At 49.0% G+C, this 13,361-nt stretch overlaps 1 protein-coding gene and 1 long non-coding RNA gene across 2 annotated transcripts in view; both read right to left on the minus strand.

Annotated features, from left to right (window-relative positions):
* Positions 1-13,361, minus strand: part of LOC311599319 — a 155,240-nt gene that overhangs the window by 35,039 nt on the left and 106,840 nt on the right. The gene's annotated exons all lie outside the window — the stretch shown is intronic.
* SERPINC1 (serpin family C member 1) overlaps positions 188-13,361 on the minus strand; it is a 13,529-nt gene continuing 355 nt past the window's right edge. The window contains exons 2-7 of the mRNA XM_084783904.1: positions 11,055-11,424; positions 7,571-7,786; positions 6,103-6,240; positions 4,592-4,982; positions 2,589-2,653; positions 188-447 (exon numbers count right to left, since the gene is read on the minus strand). Of these exons, the coding sequence (XP_084640030.1) occupies positions 271-447; positions 2,589-2,653; positions 4,592-4,982; positions 6,103-6,240; positions 7,571-7,786; positions 11,055-11,424 (1,357 nt within the window). The 3' untranslated portion in view covers positions 188-270. The remainder of the gene's footprint in view (positions 448-2,588; positions 2,654-4,591; positions 4,983-6,102; positions 6,241-7,570; positions 7,787-11,054; positions 11,425-13,361) is intronic.

The following is a 13,361-nucleotide window of genomic DNA, read 5'->3' on the forward strand; positions in this document are numbered from 1 at the left end:
CGCAACTCCTTAACTCCCTCTTCTCCTGCGTCTGAAATCTTGTATGTGCTACCATGGCTGGCCTCTTCCCCTGTATGTGCTACCATGGCTGGCCTCTTCCCCTGTATTTACCCAGATCGGTTACTGGGTAGTGAAGACCTGAAAATGTCACTTTACCAAATGCCCCCATTTCAAGTGGAAAAGTCCATTCTTGTGAGGTGGCAGTCGTATTTATTTTTATTTCTGTTCACAAACACCAAAATAGGAAAAGGTGCAAAGATTAAGACTATTTTAGTTCACACAAGGATTAGCCACTCTCCCCATGAATATGATAGTGTTCAGCGCAACTTCCCTTATAAAGACCAGGAAGGGCCTGTTGGCCTTGAAGGTCACCCTGTTGGGGTTCAGCGAACGGCCAGCAATCATGACAGAGGTACTCGCTGCTGCTTCACTGCCTTCCTCATTTACCTGCAGGCCACAGAAGAAACAGCCATTAGCTGTGGTCCATCAGAGGCCCAGAAACCACACACAGACCCAGCTCCTCATCCCGCTGTTTTCCACTAGCTAACACACTTGGACACAAATGGTTCCCTCCAGAGACCTGCTCATTCTCACATCTGGTGAATGTAATGTAGGGGCTCATCCAAATCCTTGCAAGAGTTCCACAAGTGTGACCCCTGAACTAGATCTCACATTCTGCCAGCATGGTTGGACACTATCACAGAGCATTGTTTTTTTTTGTTATTTTTTTAAAGATTTATTTATTATTATGTATACAATGGTCTGCCTGCATGTATACCTGCAGGCCAGAAGAGAGCATCAGATCATATTACAGATGGTTGTGAGCCACCATGTAGTTGCTGGGAATTGAACTCAGGACCTCTGGAAGAACAGTCACTGCTCTTAACCTCTGAGCCATCTCTCCAGCCCCATTGTTTTGTTTTTTAAGATTTATTTATTGTGTATGCAAAATTCTATACTGCATGTGTGCCTGCCCCCCAGAAGAGGGCACCAGATCTCATTATAGATGGTTGGTTATGAGCTACCATGTGGTTGCTGGGAATTGATCTTAGAACATTTGGGAGAGCAGCCAGTAACCTCTGAGCCATCTCTCCAGGCCCCCAGAGCATTGTTTTTGAACCAATTGCTAAGAGAAATTCAGACTCTTAAGATCGGAGATCTGTAATTGAAATAGATTCATTCTTGAAGCACTAAGAAATCCCAGCTATCACTACCCCAAACAGCCACTGAGAACCTATGGATTATGAAAAGTCAGTCCTCTGGTTGAGTGAGGTGTTTCTCGGAGTAATGACCTGAGGAAATGGAGGGATGCCTTCAGAGAACGTCTGGCCATTGGTGACATGACTGTATTACTGACATCTCTGGGATACGCTGTGCATTCCAGCAGCCAAGGCTAGTCTGTCATTCACCTATTCCTGGTTCCTTTTCCCCACCCCCACCCCCATGCAATCTCTCTATGTACCCCTTGCTGGCCTTTTGCTTTTTATATAGATCAGGTTGGCCAGGAACTTGTGGCACTCCTGCCTTTGCCTCCTGTCCCTAACTATTGACAAAGTACTTGTAATGTCTGTACTTTGAGGGCTGGTTAGTGTTTTTAATGTTTTTCCCCCTTCCCTTCGGGGTCTCACATCTATTCCATGCTCATTCTAGAACTAAATGCCAAGTGGTGTGCAGGTGAGAGCCAGCAGGTGCCAACCTCCTGTCCCTCCATCCTTCTGCTTTCCTAGAGTTAGCTCTCTGGTACCACACTCTGGACACTTCTCTCCGACTGCAGCCTTCCTTTGCAAATGCCAGTTTTGTCAACATTGTCTAATGCTGGCCCATCTCCTCCCACCCTCAGTCTTAACTTCCCTGAGCAATAGTCTACGCCCACTGGGCTTCAAACCCAATTGTATGTAAAGAAATCTCCTGAGACTCTGTAGAAAGAAACCGATTCTCAGGCTCCAGGGGTGAAGCTCGCCACCCAGAGATCACACTTCAGAACGTTTACAAGCTGTCATGACTTCCTCTACCACACTGGTCTACGCTCACCTCAGCTGGGGGGAATCAGGCTAAGCAATACTCCACTAATGTCCTCACTGGGACTTGTCAGGTCTCAGCACACCGTGGTGTGTAGTTAATCTCTCAAGATCATCATGTGCTGACCTAACTGCGTTTTCCTGACATATCCCCTTTTCTTATGTCCAGTTGCTCTTTGCCCACTTAGGCCCATGCCCCCTCCCCACTCTGTCCAGATTCAGTTTCAGCCTTACTCCATGCTTTCTATATTCCTGAAATGTCTCAGAACTCCCTCCCAGTGGCCTTTGCTGGCTCCTCTTCCTTGGGCTACCCTCTAAATATGCCTCTAGCGGGAGGGAAGGTCAGACAGCTGGCGCTTGAGGGTTTCCTTGAAATGCTGTACTGAGGCAGACCCCATGGGGAAGGAGAGCACCAGCTTCTCCATGTGCACATACATGATTACAGGAACCCTGCAGACATGCCTCGCCCACCGTCCTGTCCCACTGTGCCCACCATAAGGGCGGTAGCAGGACATCAACACGGATCAAGAAAAGACAGAAAAGGCAGTGGTTGGAGGGAGGTGGACTCACCTCAAGAAATGCTTTGTGGAATGCGTCTGAGACGTAGAGGTCGTCCCTGCCTTCCGAAACAATCCCTGGAAGCAAGAACAGGGAAGGTGACATTGTGACTGGAGAAACAGAGTGCTGAACATCCCGAGAGTAACCTCACCTCTTCAACAATTACCTCTTAAAAACAGTGAGGCCTGGGTCTTGTGAATTTTATTCTCATGTCAGCTTTTTGGGGAAGGTGGAAAGATGGGACCCTGTTCTTGTTTTGTTTTGAGACAGGGTCTCTCTGTGTAGCCTTGGCTGTCCTGGCCTCACTTTGTAGACCAGGCTGGCCTTGAACTCACAGTGATCCGCCTGCCTCTGCCTCCCGAGTGGGACCCTGTTTTTAAAGAAACACTTCGCTAAGTCTAGTAAAAAATATGTCTTTGCAGTCCCGTAAACTTTTAAAGAGGTTTGGCTTTCAAAGCTAAAGATAGTCCAATAAAGATAAATCACTCGCCTGATTTACGTCTATTTTAGACAGAATCTCTTTATGTGGCCTGGGCTGGCCTTCAACTGTCACCCTGTTTCAACCCTGAGCTCTTGAGACCCCAGCTGTGTGCCACCACATGCAGCTCTAGGCATGCGGGCCAAGGAGATTGCTCATCAGGTAAGAGCTCGCCACCGACCCTGACCACCTAAATTTAATCCCTGGGATCCACATGCCTTTGAACGCCGCAAAAGTTGTCCCTTGACTTATACACACACACACACACACACACAGAGAGAGAGAGAGAGAGAGAGAGAGAGAGAGAGAGAGAGAGAGAGAGAGAGAGAGAGAGATAAGGGAATGAATATGTAAAAGATACTGCCAAGTATGGTGTGCACACCTATAATCCCAGCACTTGGAGTAGAGACAGGACAACCCAAGCCACTGTTAGCTGTCCAGTGGGTTCCAGGCTAACCTTAGCTGCATAGGACCCTGTCTCAACCAAAAAAGGAAAATAGAGGGGCATTTTAAGGTTTGTTTTTTGAAATTTTTATTATTTATTTTGGTCTTCGGGGGTAGGGTTTTTCTGTATAGCCCTGACTGCCTTGGAACTCCCTCTGTAGACCAGGCTGACCTCAAACTCATAGAGATCCACCTGCCTCTCCTGAGTGCTGGGATTAAAGGTGTGTGCCGCCACCATCACCACCACCTGGCTAAGGTTCTTTTTTTTTTTTTTTTAAAGATTTGGTTTATTTAATTATTATACAGTATTCAGCCTGCATGTGAGCTAGCAGGCCAGAAGAGGACACTAGGTCTCATTATAGATGGTTATGAGCCGCTATGTTGGGAATTGAACTGAGGACCTTTGGGAAAACAGCCAGTGCTCTTAACCTCTGAGCCATCTCTCCAGCCCTCATTTTTTAATTTTAATCTCTATCACATTTCATTTTTATTGTATTCAAAATTTATTTTTTAAGTCTAAGTCTCCTCTCCCCCCCCCCCCTCTCTCTCTGTGTACATAAGTACCAACACTTACAGAGTCAGATCCCCTGGAGCTGGAGTAACAGGAAGTTGTGAACTGTCTACAGTGGATGCTAGAAACTGATCCTGGGTCTTCTGCAATAATAATAACTGCTAAGCCATCTCTCTAGCCCCTACTTTACTTACTTTTGGGAAAAAGGCTTGTTACATAGCCCAGGAAGACCTGGAACACTTTCATCTTCTGCCTCACCTCTGTCCCAGCATGCCTTGTTTTAATATCTGTCTCCTCAATTCCAATGCTTTTTCAATTTCGTCCCCACCTGGCTTCATCTCCTCTATTAGATACAGACTTGTGGGGTGACAGTACTGACTGGACTCCTAAAGACCAGAGCAAACACCCCGTTTCACAGGGGGGCTAGGAAGGGCAAGGGACCGCCACAGCTTAGCCCAGAACCAGGATCCGAATTCCAGGTGTCCTGACTCGGCACTCTTTTTTTTTTTGTGCTTTCCTCAGTTCTCCCACTTTGGGTCCAACCCCTTTGGAGTAGAGGCGGCGGTTCTCTCCCACACCCACCTGGGAGTCGAGACTTCTCCGGACTGAAGAGATCAACAAGGCCCATGTCTTGCAGCCGCTCCTTCAGGCTGAAGCTGTCCTCCAGGCGGAAGCGAGGCATGTGAACAACCAGCATCGTCTCCGACAGCGCGTCCAGCCACTCCTGCAGCAGCTCCGGGGTGAGTTCCTGCTCCACCTTCGCCAGGTTCTTCTCAGGCTTGGGCAGGACGAGCACCATGGTGATGTCATCGCCCTTGAAGGGCAGCTCCAGCACCTGGGTGCCTTCTGCCACGCGCCGGAATTTGAATTTGCCTTCCTGGTACATCATAAACACTGGGCATGACTGCCCGTCAGCCTTGTAGAACTTTTCCTCTCTTGTGTTCTCAGGGCTGAACTTTAACTTCCACACGCCCTGAAAAATGTCAGGTGGGAGAATCGTAAAGCAAGAAGAAAATTATCCTAGCAGAGTGTTTACTGATATGGGGCATAATCCTATTATCTGATTGCATCAACATATAAATAGTTACTAGAAAAAAACTAAATATGTTAAATATGTTAAAAGGCTAATTATGTCTGAGTGATGCCATTATTTCTGCATGATTCAATCTGTTGTTTTTCTTTTATTTCTTTTTCAGATTTCCAGAAATATTACCTTTTTTTTTTTTTAAACATTTGAGAGGAGGGGTGTGCCACTGAGTGTGTGGCTGTCAAAGGACACTTTATCAACAGGAAGAAACAGATTCTTTCTTCCCGCCATGTCAGTTCCCATAATGCACTGCGGTTACCAGGTACGGTGACAAGCACCTTCACCAGCTGAGCTGTCTTGCCATCCTGGTACTGTTTTGTTTTTTTAATCAGGAATGTGTAAAGCCAAGAATAAGCTGCAGTTTTCTTTTTTCAAGTTCCTTCTGTCTGTGTGGTCTGCTGTCTGCCAGCATCTTTCCAAGAGCCAGCCTCCCAAGACTCTGTGGCCTGGCCCTCATGAGTCACAGGCCAGACTCAGGCAGCAAGTCCTGCCAGGCAGAGAATCCTCCTGGCCAGCTGCCTGCAGCACTCCTCACCATCTTCTCACTCTGTGCTCTTAGGTTAAGTCCTTCAGTGCTTCTGAGAATGGTTTCTCACCCGAAACTTAAGCACAGGAAAGAGCCAGGGACTTCAGAACGTTAACGGCGTGCTCTAAAGATGTACAAACACCTACTCTGCCCCTTTGGGAATCCTATAAAGTCGGTGAGTCCTCTTTACCATAGATGCTGGAATCAAGCCACAGGAAAGTCCCCAGTGACTCAGAGGAACTCATAGGCTTAGAGATGCCAGCACTTGGGAGGAGGTGGGGGCAGGTGGCTCTCTGTGAGCTCAGTTCACAGACTGAACTCACATACTGGGGACATTACTAAAGCCTCTGGGCTCTTAGGAAAGTTATATGGTTGTCTAGGCTCTGCACAGACCAGTTCAGGAGGGATCTGACTACACGTGCCTCCTGGATTAACAGTGAGAGGCCGTCCCTAGGGTTTCCACAGGACCAGCTGGAGTACCTTGAAATAGATGGTGTTAACCAGCACCAGGGCAGTGAGATCGTCGATGGCTCCTTGGGGTACGACGTCTTTGATGCGGCCTTCGGTCTTGTTAGCTACCCAGTTGTTGATAGTCACTCTGGATGGCTCTGGGTTTTCCTATGGGAAACAGGAAATAAGCCTACCCACCTGTTCCTCTCGGTCAGCTTTGAATCTCAACTTCCCCATGCAGGATCTACCTTGCTCAGAATCTCTCTGCTCTTTTCCAGTGTTTGGCTAAGAAGCCATCATCTTAATCCACACTGAGGAAACCTAACTCATCTTAGACACTGTCACTAACTAATAGTTAATCTTTTGCCATGCCTGGGACCACACTCAGAGCCCAGCCCATTAATAAATGTTATAAGGAGAGAGAGAGAAAAAGAGGAGACAAAGGACCAGGAATGATGGAAGGGGAAAGCAGTCTGGAGGGCTCTGATTCTGGGAAACCTAAACTCACAGAAGCTTAATTTCCAAACACAGTCTATGGGAGGGAACGAGTGATGGCAGCTTAAGAGGATGGGAGGGGCGAGTGCCCTGTAGTCAAAGACCAAGCCAACCTCTGTCTCTGTCTTTCTCCCTCTCTCCCTCCTTTCTGCCTGCCTATTGGTCAGGTGTAGGCCCTCAGCCCCACGCCTGCCTGCTGCCTATTGGTCAGGTGTAGGCCCTCAGCCCCACGCCTGCCTGCCTGCTGCCTATTGGTCAGGTGTAGGCCCTCAGCCCCACGCCTGCCTGCTGCCTATTGGTCAGGTGTAGGCCCTCAGCCCCACGCCTGCCTGCTGCCTATTGGTCAGGTGTAGGCCCTCAGCCCCACGCCTGCCTGCTGCCTATTGGTCAGGTGTAGGCCCTCAGCCCCACGCCTGCCTGCTGCCTATTGGTCAGGTGTAGGCCCTCAGCCCCACGCCTGCCTGCTGCCTATTGGTCAGGTGTAGGCCCTCAGCCCCAGGCCTGCCTGCTGCTGTGCTTCCAGGCATCATGGAAACAGACTAACCCTCCGAAACCGTAAGCAAGCCCCAGTGAAATGCTTTCTTTTACAAGAGTTGTCTCGGTGTCTCTTCACCGTTATAGACATCAGAAATCAAGGTTTGTTCTGTTGCTGTGCTTTGGCTGTCGTCCCTCCCCAGAGCGCTCAGTAGGCTTTTGCGCCTCGCGGATCTCCAGGGGAGCATGGAACACACATCATGCTGCAGTTTCATTTGAGCACAACACATTTAAACTTGGTAGACGAAATGGAAAGGTCATTCCTTATACTGCTTCTACAGAGCAGCCCCTGGAGCCGAAGGCTTGAGCATTGTTGCTCTCTGAGGCCTTAAGGAAGGGTCTGTGTTCCCCGGACACTGATCTGCCCTCAGCCTCCACCAGCCATGGGCAACCACAGCCCTGTTGGTTTGGTTCCTGTCCCTCTCCTTTCTCAGTTTGAGTGGTGAAGACCCTAATGTCTGCAACTCACCTTAAAGTCCAGGGGCTGGAGCTTGGCTCCATAGACAACCTCACTGATGTCCTGATAAGTCTGGTTGAAGGTGAGGGATTTGTCTCCAAAGAGGCGGTTGGCTGATACCAAGTGGGAAGACTTGTTGACTTTTCGATAGAGTCGGCAGTTCAGCTTGGCAAAAAAGAAGTGGATCTGGTCGGATGTTTTCTCGGAGATAGTATCAAATTTAAAAACCTATAGATGACAAAAGAAAACAGTGGTGGGTGTGGCTGGGCAGTCCGGTTACCATGGGTACGGGGTCCAATGCTGGACCAAAGCCAACTCAGCTGTTAGTTCCCTCCAGCAGTGCCTGGTACAGCATAAACACTCGGCTCATGTTTTTGAAATGAATATGCAAGAAAAAGAAGAAGGGGCAGGCATCATAAGGAGCAAAGACCAGGAGGCAAGCACGCCACCTGATCTTCTAGGGACTGTAGACCAGTGCAGGGCGCTTTCTGACTGTGACAGGAGAAGTCCTCTTGGTGGCTCTGGACACCAAGCTAGTGTATGTCACTGTAACAAGTGTTTTCACAGCGTCTCTTTTGGTCAGCACTTCTTGAGGGCTCTGGAATACTGCTTGTAGAAGGACCGAGAAAGGAAAAGAGTGTGTCAGCAAGAGACCCAGAACCAGAGTCTCAGGGTTATAAAGGACTTAAAAGTTACCCATGGCAGTCAGGGCTGCAGAAGCCGTCACAGACCCAACCACCCACCCCTAAATCACCAGCATAAAAATGCTGTGTCTGCTGCCCTCATCTTTCTATGATCTGTCCTCGGGTGGGAAAAGACATTTATGTGGGTGCCTAAAGTGACCAAAAGAAGGCATTGCATCTTATGTAGCTAAAGATACAGGAGATTATGAGCCGCTGTGTGGGTGCTGGAAACGTAACTTAAGCCCTGTGGAAGAGAAGCACGCGCATTTAACCTCTGAGCCGCCTCCGCAGATCCACCTTTCCCCCTTCGTGAGACAGGGTCTCTCCATGGAGGAGCGGCCTGATTGACAGGGATCTGCCAGTCTACCTCCCCGGTGGAACTGACTGATTGATAGAGGATCCGCGGTCTGCCTCCCCAGCGCTTCAATTAACAAGCATGCGCACTGTGCCCAGCTTTCTGTACAGGGGTCCCGGAGCTCAAACTCGGGACTCATGTATGTGAGGCACAGCACTTTATTAACCGAGCCCCTCTCCCTGAGGACATGTTGGGATTAGCAGCGCTGTTCTGTCTCTAATGGGCTTTTCTTTCCGGCTTTATTTTGCTTGTTTGGTTGTTTGGATTTTTGAGACAGGGTCTCTCTTATTAGCCTTGGCTGTCCTATACTATGTAGACTAGGGTAGGCTCGAACTCACAGCAATCTGCCTGCTTCTGCCTCCCAAGTGCTGGGATTAAATCCGTGCGCCACATCGCCCGGCCCGGCTTTATTTCGCACTGACAGAAATTCAACTATGAGCTCGGCACATTCCCAGTCAGGTGTTCTACCCCTGAGCCAGGTCTCCCTCCAGCTCTTGTTTCTTTTGATAAGAAGGGTCATACTTAAGCTCACATTTGGGGATGCAGACAGAGTATGAGGGATTGCTTGAGACCGATGCCAGTGACCATGCATGCCCCAGGAGGCAGCATTTGTGGCAGGAGTTACTAATGTGCTGTGAGCTGTCATTCAGAAGAGCGTGAGGAACACACAATAGGGCAAGGACAGTTTCTTGTACACTGTGCTTGGGACAGCAGGAGGCGAGTACAGAGCCTTTCAGCCTTCTGTGGGGTAGCGGCATAGATAACCTCAGGCCTGAGTCTGGACACAGGAGCGAAGTTCAGTGGAAACTGGCTGTTTGGATAAAGGAAACCCTTCCTAACTTGCAGACTTCCGTGTCTCGGGTCTCCAGGACACCACATGGTGTGCTGGAGGGTCTTCTGACTCCCTGTCATTTATCTCTGTCTCCAGAGCGAGGTCCAACCTGAAGGATGCCAGCTGGACACTCAAGCCAAGGGTGAAGTAGGGACCTAGTGTTTGCACGGGTGGCTTACTGGGATCCCAGAGACCACTCCATTTATGGCATTTCTTGTTATCTTGGTCCAGCTTCATGTCCCCTCTCCCTTGCCCTCCCAAAGGGGGTGGGGAAATCGCCGATCTGACATTATCAGTGCCGTCCATAGTGTCTCAGCTGCATAGGATCCAGGTCTGTAGAATCTACCCCAAGAGCCAACCTGCTTGAGCTCACCAAATGGCAAATTGTCTTTCCCTACCTGGGGGGGGGGGCGGGTGCTAGCATAGGGCCCAGCATAGAGGTAGTTCTAGATATGAAATACATACAAATGATCAAATGAATGGCAATACAAATAACTGGACATAGCAGTGCACACCTCTAATCCCAGCACTTGGGAAGGAGAGGCAGGAGGGCAACAAGTTCAAAGACAACATGAGTGAGACACTGTGAGAGATTATCTCAGCAATGAGAGAGACAGAGAGAGAGAGAGAGAGAGAGAGAGAGAGAGAGAGAGAGAGAGAGAGAGAGAGACAGAGACAGAGACAGAGACAGAGACAGAGACAGAAAGAAGAAAATATGACTAAAAAGAGAAGCCACGACACCTTCTCCTGCTTACAGATAGTATAGATATAGCCTGGCAAGATGAGCCAGCAGGTGAAAGTGTTTGTTTATCAAGCTTGACAGCCTACATTTGATCCTTGGAGCCCGCAAAAAGCCACATGCAGTGGCTTGCATCTGTAATTTCAACACTCCTATAGCAGCATGGGAAATAGAGGCGGGAAAATGACCTGGAAGGTTGCAGGGCAGCTAGCCTGGCCTATGCAGTGTGGCAGAAATGAAAGACCCTCCCTCAACAAGGTAGGAGAGAGCTGACTCCTGAAAGCTGTCCTCTGACCTCCACATGCATGCCACAGCACATGTGTGCTCCCCTCAATTAATAAGGAAAATAGTTCTTAAATGGGAGAGAATAAGAAACTTTTATAGAGCCGGGCGTGGTGGCACACACCTTTAACCCCAGCACTCAGGAGGCAGAGGCAGGAGGATCGCTGTGAGTTCGAGGCCAGCCTGGTCTACAAAGAAGTCCAGGACAGCCAGGGCTATACAGAGAGACCCTGTCTTGGAAAATCAAAAAGAAATAATACTAATCATCATTTAAGTAGCTAATACTTAAAATCTTCTATTCATGAGGCTGAGGCCAGATGATTGTCATAAGTTCAAGGCCAGCCACAGCTACATATAGTCAACCTGGGATAACACAGTAAAAACCTATCTCAAAAATCAGGGTTATTTTTAAAAAGAGAAAGAAAGAAAGGAAGAAAGAAAGAAAGAAAGAATTTTAAAGAAGAACCTTCACACATAAAGTAGTGATTTAAAGAGAATCATAGCCCACAGTGAGTCCCCTACACACCCTGATGTGTGGTTTAATCATAAAGAAGTCCAAGAGATGCTCCCCAGCAAGGGAAGAGGTAGAAAGCTTTACACTGTACCTCCATCAACTGCTTGAGCGTGTCATTACAGGCACCCAGCTTAGCCATCGCAAAAGCCGTGGAGATGCTCAAGGGTGACAGGAAAATGTTGTCATTGTCATTCTTGGAGTCTGCCAGGTGCTGATAGAAAGTAGTGGCAAACCGAGAATTGGCCTTGGACAGTTCCCAGACCCGGCGGTTGGTGGCCTCTGGGACCTTCTGCTCTGCGACATCCTCCTCAGTGGCCTTCTTCGCTGGGGAGCGGTAAATACACATGGGATTCACAGGGATGTCCCGGGGCTTCGCTATGCAGATGTCCTCCACAGGGTTTCCATGACAGATCACACATCCCCAGGCACCAATGAGTAGCACAGAGAGTAGACACACCTTCCTACAAGGGGACAGAACTGTGACTCTCCATCCTCAATGGCCACCACAGTCTTATTCCTAGGAAGCATAGGATTCTGGCCTTGGCATTGAGCTAAGCATGCATGCCCAGGCTAAGACCCATCCTGGGCTCCTTGCCTGGACAGTTATATACTAGAGATGTGCATGTGTGTGTGTGTGTGTGTGTGTGTGTGTGTCTGTCTGTCTGTCTGTCTGTCTGTCTGTCTCCATGCTAGAATAAGGAAGAATGCAATGTTTCCTGTAATGAATGGACCATTCACATGTGCCCAGTGGAGAGTCAGAGAGTAAAGGCAGCCACCCAGGTCTTAAAGGGCAGGAAGGATTTGACGAAGAGGCTTAAGACAGGCTGAATGCTGCAAGGGGGCAGCTGAGTGCTGAAAGTTCCAGATCTGTAGCTCCAGCCTGAATTCAGACCTCCAGACTCACTATTGGCCGAGCAGTTCCATCAGGAGGAAGGCCTGCTACTTCCATAGTGAGATGTGACCTGCTGAGCTGGTATTCTCCCCCACATGTCTGTTCTTCTGTCATTCAGCCCAGTGGATGTGACACCAGCCCAGAAACCTAGAAGTCACCTGGATTCCTCCCTTTTCCTTCCTCGTTCAGTCTGACCCCAGATTCAGTTAATGCCACCTCCATACCTTCCGACCTTTCCTGTCCCTGCCTTAGTTCTGCCCTCATTATTTCCTGCCCCCTGAATTGCTTTAATAGCCTCTAACAGGGGTCACTAAAAGGAAAGGTAATCTCACTTTGAGGGGGTTAGGCATCCAGATAGGCTCTCAGTAGCCCAGGCTACTCACTGTGTAGCTGAGTATGACCTTGAACTTCTGATTTTCCTTCCTCCAGATCCCAAATGCTGGGATTGTATGCAAGCAATACCATGTCTAGCTTAATAGCTTTCTTAAAAAATAAAAATGAAAAAATAGTAGCCAGATGTGGCATACACTCTTAACCTCAACATTTGGGAGGCTGAGGCAGAAGGATCATGACTATGAGGGCAGCCTGGGTTACATAGTGCCTCAAGAAAAAAAAAATTGAAGTAGTGAGCTTGCCAAGAGAATTTGGACACTCCAAGTAATGACCAACTCTGGTTGCCCTGGGGTCCCTCCCTGAGCTAGAGAAGGAGCCCATATCTGGGCACTGGGTCTTTCCAGTCCCCTTGTGAAAGAAAGAGTCAGGCTTGGAGTGCAGAAGACTTGCTGAGGTAATCTACTAAGAGCTGACTGGAGGCTGAGGGCAGGCAAAGGTATGTGGGGAGAGGTTGTGTGCTCTGAAACCAGTTCTACAGGTTGAGAAGTGGAGGCCTGAGGGGAACGGAGGAAGATAGGGTGACAAGGAGAGACAGGTGAGGGAAGAGAGAGAGAACCATCTTCGTTATCTCGCGTTTGCCATTTTGTTCTTCAGGGCATTTGGAAAGGTGAGTGGCAAGTGGATGGAACCCTGAGCCCTGCTGTGTGTAACCAGGAACCCCATAGTGGTCAGGCTACCTCCTCACAGCCAGCTTCCTCTAACAACCTCCATCAAGAAAGGTGGCGCACGCCTTTAATCCCAGCGCTCGGGAGGCAGAGGCAGGTGGCTCGCTGTGAGTTTGAGGCCAGCCTGGGCTACAAAGTGAGTCCAGGACACTACACAGAGAAACCCTGTCTCGAAAAACCAAAAAAGATAAAAGAAAAGAAAAGAAAGAAAGAAAGAAAGGTGTAGCTTCCCGTAGGGAGCCGTTCTTCCCGCAGGGCTTTGGGACTTAGATCTGAGGTCACAGAAGGAGAGGAGCAGAAAGCAAACTAGGAGGCTGCCTTAAAGTTCCCTCTGCTTGGGCTGGGGAGACGACGGCTCAGAGGTTAAGCGTACTGGCTGTTCTTCCAAAGGTCCTGAGTTCAGTTCCCAGCAACCACATGGTGGCTCACTTAAAGTGCCCTCCTCTAG

This window comes from Acomys minous, assembly GCF_964271855.1.
Source record: "Acomys minous genome assembly, chromosome: 1".
Classification (NCBI taxonomy): Eukaryota; Metazoa; Chordata; class Mammalia; order Rodentia; family Muridae; genus Acomys; species Acomys minous.